The 6,249-nt window shown below is 39.0% G+C and overlaps 1 protein-coding gene across 1 annotated transcript; it reads left to right on the forward strand.

Annotated features, from left to right (window-relative positions):
- The first annotated feature begins 124 nt into the window (after positions 1-124).
- Positions 125-5,900, forward strand: LOC101850263 (V-type proton ATPase subunit G 1). Its single transcript, XM_005103185.2, has 3 exons — positions 125-332; positions 2,676-2,776; positions 3,749-5,900. Exons 1-3 carry the CDS (start codon positions 251-253, stop codon positions 3,917-3,919), a joined length of 354 nt encoding a protein of 117 aa, XP_005103242.1. The 5' UTR covers positions 125-250; the 3' UTR covers positions 3,920-5,900.
- The last annotated feature ends 349 nt before the right edge of the window (positions 5,901-6,249 follow it).

Genomic DNA, 6,249 nt, shown 5'->3' on the forward strand with positions numbered 1-6,249 from the left:
TGTTATAAGGTACTTTTAAAAACAAATGATAGGCCTAAGTTATGAAGAATATATTTCCAAGCTAGAATGGCGTTTTATGACAGGGTGTCATCTATAGTATTAAATCTCCGGTAAAATGCGGCAACAGGACCTGACATACGGAAGTCGCCTGCGGCTTATAATGTTTGTTATCACATGACGGAGGACTGACAACTTGCAACCGAGTCTAACCTCTGGCGTTGATCTTCTCTCTTTGACAATCTCAATCGGTATGGCGCAGAAGACAGAGGGTATTCAGCAACTTCTTATTGCCGAGAAGAAGGCAACTGACAGAGTCCACGAGGCCCGTAAACGTAAGCTATGCATGTGTGGTGATATTGTGTATTGTGTGGTCTGTGTACTGTGTGAAGTGTGTGTCCTTGTTGATTGGTTTGGAAGTAACTCGATGCTCAGTAACTAACTGAATGGAAGTTGGACAGTCTTCCCGTTCTGCTCACATACATTTGTTACACTCGGGTAATAACAGGGTTAACATTGCTAGGGCAGTCTTCCATATCTGCACAATTAATTCCCATTTGTTACCTTCTGGTCTATTGGGCTGGGCAAAAAAAAAGTCAGGCAGTGTTTAGAAGGGGTGCTATCTGATCACCCGGGTGAGACTTACCAGCGTTGGCTATTCTCACTTGGTGTGAAACAAGACCTGCTTTTACTAATTTCGGAATGGCTCCGTTTTGGAATACTATCGATGTGGATGATCTAATTGACAAAGGGAGATTGACAAAAGCAAAGAAAAAATGATGTTATAGATCTAGCACAAAAGTAAGACAATTTGGTACTTTTCGAATCAAGCCGAACTACATGGGTCGCCATCTTGTTTTGCCCGGAAGTTCTCGTGCTACCCTCCCTCTCTCTTTCTCTCTCTCTCTCCCCCCCCCCTCTCACTGCTCACAGACAAAATTGCACGCTTTCTACACAAGAGCGCTGGAACGTTTGTTTGCGGTGAACGCTACACTGGTTGGCCTAGTCTATCACGGTGACACCGGGTGAGAATAGCCAAAAGGCTTGCCTGCGCTATTCTCACCCCGGGTGAGAATGGAGGTGGCCGTTACAGTAATATAATAGAGATGGACTCATAGAGACACGGTGCAAAAGGCAATAAAAAAAGACGGTTCTTGATATTGGATTTTTAGTTATAAACTGAAAATAATGCTGTCACTTCAAGAATAAGAATATCTAAACCTAGAACTAGCGAATACTAAGTGCTCTTGGCAGATGGCAGAGATGGGATTCATTGATTTGAGACAGGACCAGTCAGATTTTTCTTTTAAATCATGGAGCAAAAGTTGTCATTTTTTCATGTTCACACAATTTAATTGTGACCTTCAAATCAACAAACCCATTTCCAATGTCGGGAGTTGAAATGGTCATATTGTGTTAAAATGGTAGCTTAAAAATGCCCCTCCATGAAGGGAAGGAAAATGTGGCAGGTCCTACCTAACTAAATCAAATAAATTCACTTGGCAGTGTGTGCATTTGGGTTTAGCAATTGTGAGTTCATTTCCACATTGACAGCCAACTCTCCTTCCCCCAGCAAGCTGAGACTGCGTGATCGCTACCCGAAATCTCATTGGTTGACGTGTATATTTAACTTTACCCTCAGCAAGGTCAACTCAACTTGGTTGTTCTGTTCATACTAATAATGCAGGGAGGGCCAGTTTAGGTCTAGTAACTGGATATTAAAGCTCACGTGTCGATTGTATTGTTATTATCGAAAAAGATTTCATAAATGCTGTAAATATCTAGGAACAGGGGTTGGAAGTGACATCGTGCTGGACTCGATTCAGAGTCTGAATATAATTTTTGTTTTAAGCAGACTCGGCTTTAAATAGTCACTTCGATAATGGAGAACTTGCTGTCTCAAAATTCTTTTGAGTTTGAACAAGGAGAAAGGTCTCTTTGCTATACGGTGGTACCAGTCATTTTGTCCCACCGGTGCAGTCATCAAGACGTCACAATCATCTCGTCACACCCCAAATCCACAAGGTTGAATGGAGACGGTCATTTCGTCACGCGCTTGCAAACATCAAACGCGCATTGTCATGGCAATCGCAAATCACGATTTTTGGGGGGCGATTGGATGGTGCGTGGAAGGACAAGGAGGGGGTGGGTGCGAGTCGTCGTGCCTGCCTGATCAGCTGAACCGTTCATATCTGGATCAGTTTTGTTGGGTTGTTTTTATTGGCGGGAGCAGTTTTAGACTTAAATTAATTACTTTAAAAACAAGAGGGCACGCCCCAACGATTACGTGCTTGAAGTGGGTCGTTAGGGTAAAGACTGCTGGCGCTGATTCTCCAAAACTCTACTGACATAACAATTTTGGAGAGATAAGCGAAGTGATTTCATCACACATAATTGGGGTGGGACGAAATGACCGGTTTCCCCATTCGGTAAATGTCTACTTCAAAAAACAATTCATTCTTATGATACTATCAGTGTCCGTCAAAAAGTGTGAACAGCCATGGTCCCTGGTTCCTTAAAAAATAGATTTTTCATTAGAATGATTCTCATTGGAGTGGGTAAGCTCTGACTGTCTGATGGGTGTAGTAACTATATAATATATTATAGGTGTGTTTATTTTATGTCAGAAGTTGCAGCTATTCTCACACACAGATTTTCTTCTTTTTCGCCATCACCAGGTAAGGCAGCCAGACTAAAGACCGCCAAGAAAGAAGCAGAGGCAGAAATTACAGCTTACAAAGAACACAGAGAAAAACTGTATAAAAATGCTGAACAAGCGGTAAGTTATTGAGTTTCCGGTCTCAAGGTTGGTTTTTAAAAAGGTTCATAGATGACTATACATTGTGATGCTTGTTCGTCTCTGTGAGTTTACCTGTTGTTCATCTTATCTGTTTCACAATTGTGAACATTGCTGATCGATCTGATAAACTATAAGCAAATACCTCAAGGTTATTTATGTTCACAATTCTTCAGGATTCCGAGTCTGAAGAAATCAGATAGAAGTCGATGTGTCTGTCTGTCAGTTGTAGTGGTCAGAGTGTGCACTTATAATCCTGAAAAATTGTGAACATTGCTGATTGATCTGATAAACTCTGTAAGCAAATACCTCAAAGTTATTTATGTTCACAATTCTGAAACAGATAAGATGAACATTGAATGATGTGTAAACTCACAGAAACGAACAAGCATCACAATGTATAGTCATCTAATTGGTCATCTTAATTTTGTTTACCTGTTTCCTTTGGTGCAGTCCACGTACTTGGCTGTGAAACTCGTGGAAGTTATTATTGCCTGAGTTGTGTCCAGTGGAATGTTGACACTTGGCGTAGGTAATGGCCATATTTGATCTGCAGCACACCAAAGGAAGTAATGATGTGGAAAATTTTGAAACATCCGTATTACACAAATCAGAATCACAAATTTTCCTTATATTATATTCCAATGTACTTGTTTGTTGTCTGCCTCTTTTTAGGTTGAGATGAAGAAAACAGACCTGAAAAAGTCTGTAGTATAAAGTAACGAAATTATGCTTCATTTTTAAGTGTCTTTTCCTTCCTTCCTGAATCCAAGGTTTGATTGGGGTTCGGTTCGGAGCTGTACTTGTTCCGGGGTCTGCTGCACCGCGTAGAGGTCGCAATAATGACTGCAGCCAAATGTCTTTTCCAGCCTAGGAATAGTAACTCAAGTTTTATTTGAGACTCGTAAAATGTTCATCGTTAATTTGTGTTTCTCGATTTGTCTTTGTCTTCAGGCTGCTGGGAAACATGGCTCGGCGGAGACGGAGATTGCAGCGTACACAAACAAGCAGATCGTGGAGCTGGAGAAGAACATGAAGATGCAAATGCAGAAGTCTATGGTCTTGGTGCAGGATCCTCTGTTTGATATAGACATCTCTCTTCACGAAAATGTCAAGCTGAATTAGTCACGATGGTGTGGTGGATCACATTTGCTAGATGTTGGTGTTTTCATATGTCGTGTATGTTGGTGTATGGTGCAGCTGAGAAGTGTGGAAGACGGATTTGGAGCCTTGAGAGTGGTTAAGTGTGGTGCATTTGAAAAATATTTCTGGCCTTTTGGTTTAAAAGTGAAACTATTAGCTCCCGCATGCAATCAAATGATGCTCTTCCAACATTAAGTGCAGGGTAGAAAAGTTTGAATTCAGTCACTAGAAAGTCTCAATTCAGTACTTTGTGCCCTTCATAAAGTTTTAGTGAATGAGCTGCCCATACCATTTTGTAATCATATCTCAACAGCTCTGAAAGATGTTTTTCGTCTTATTGATGGATAAATCAACGTTTATCTGAGTTGTCCTTTTTCATCTTTGGAGTGGAGCGGATGAGGTTATTGTGAGATTGTGTGAATGTTGGAAAAATTTTAGGAGGTGGTTGCATAGCGTATAAGCACTACATTTGCAAAATTGTTGTATTTTTGTTCCCGTTTCTTTGGAGATTAAAAATTTGACAGTTTTGCTTGAGCCTACTTAGACATTTTATTGGTCAGCACAACAGAAAGGTTTTCTATACGTCATTGTTTCCTAGAGGTATGCTTGCAAATTTATACATATATATACGCGTATCTAGTCAGAACAAATACAACTGAAAGAGTGTATGTGTATGGTTGTTGTTTTTTTCTCTCTCACATGCTGGTAATGTCGTCTTTGATGTCAATAAGTGTGAGTATATGTAGCAGCGTAGCATTGATGTAGCCAGTTCATCTTTACGTCTCATGTATCAAAACTTGTAAGTAATCAGAGTGTCTCTCCAGCTCCCTTTGCTCTTCTGATGTGTCTATCCTTTCTGTGGGAATCAACAAATTCTCTGTGATATCTGTCATAGTGTGTTAAGCGTACAGTACTGTGCTACTACCTGCGGTAGCTTGCAAGGTTTATAGCTTCTCTTCCTCCTTTTGGTTTCAAATGTCGTCATCTGTTCATGATGAACGAACTGTGGCAAAATTTCTGTACCTTCTCCTTTCTTGTGCCTTTTGCCTGAACCCAAAAGCCTGTTTATCCAGGTTTATATTTAATTTCAAAGGTCCCAAAAGTTTGGTTTATCAATATTTTGCAGTGTCTTACACTTGTGAGAGACGTTTTCACTTCCAGTGGTATGCGTACACTACGTGTACTATTTTGAGAAATTTCAGATTTTCTTAAGTTTACCCTCGTATGGTTTGATTAGCATAGGAAAGCAATAGGCTGTTGACTTGTAAACGAATGTTGCTCACTTTAAGTTAATTAAAATGAGCCATGTTTCTTGAAGAAGCTTTTTGCTAAAAGCACAAAGAAAGACCCGCTGATACCTATGAATGTACATTATATTTTATAGTTGGTTGTGCGTCTGATTGGATGAATGAATGAATGGCCGGTCCTATTTCATGATGTCTCAGGACTTTCTCTCAAAAGGTATGGTATAAGTTCTGGTGCGTGAAACTGTATTTTGCAACGGTATAACTGTGTTCCTCAACTTTGTTTGAACTACCATGTTTTTTTTTACATTCCAAAGAAAGTTTATTATATTTGTACATCCAGTAGAGATTCTTTTAAAAAAGTTTGGAAATTCGAAAAGCTTTAAACTTGAATCCTGTTTCAGAAAAAGAAAAACCAAAGCATCATGTCATTAGAATCTCAATCAGCTAATTGTCGTGAGCCTCATTTTGAAATTTAGAAATACAAATTTCTGTTAAATGATGACAGGAGTAGATTTATTGGTTTTCGGTTTCAGCTACAAATTACCTTTTGAATTTTTGTGAGAATCAGCGTGAATTGTGAATTTTTGGCATGTGAGCTCAATATTTTTTGTTCTGATATTTTTTTTGGGATGATTTATATTCAGGCACTGACTGAATGTAACCATTGGATGATCCTTGCATTAGTAGATACTGTAATAAATATTACATAACCTCAAGTTTCTTTTTTATTGTTGTTGTTGTTAATGTTTTATCTTGTTGCTGGTTTCTTTGCTCTTGTGAATGGTTGGCGGGCGTTTTTTTAATAGTTTGCTCCTTTTTTCCTTCCAAACACACATCACCCTTATCTTTCTTCCTTCTTTTTGTTGTATGTTACTCTGTAGTATCGCCTCTATAATCCTCACCTGTCCCTGTGGTTTTATGCAAAAAAAATTCTGAAATTATGCAAACTGAGCCAAAAAATGTGAAATTATGCGATTCTGTTAATTTTAACAATGATTGAATGAATGATAAAGGAAAATAATAAGAAATTATGCAAAAAATGATCAAATTTTGCAAAATTATGCG

Source organism: Aplysia californica, unplaced genomic scaffold (genome assembly GCF_000002075.1).
Source record: "Aplysia californica isolate F4 #8 unplaced genomic scaffold, AplCal3.0 scaffold00362, whole genome shotgun sequence".
NCBI lineage: Eukaryota > Metazoa > Mollusca > Gastropoda > Aplysiida > Aplysiidae > Aplysia > Aplysia californica.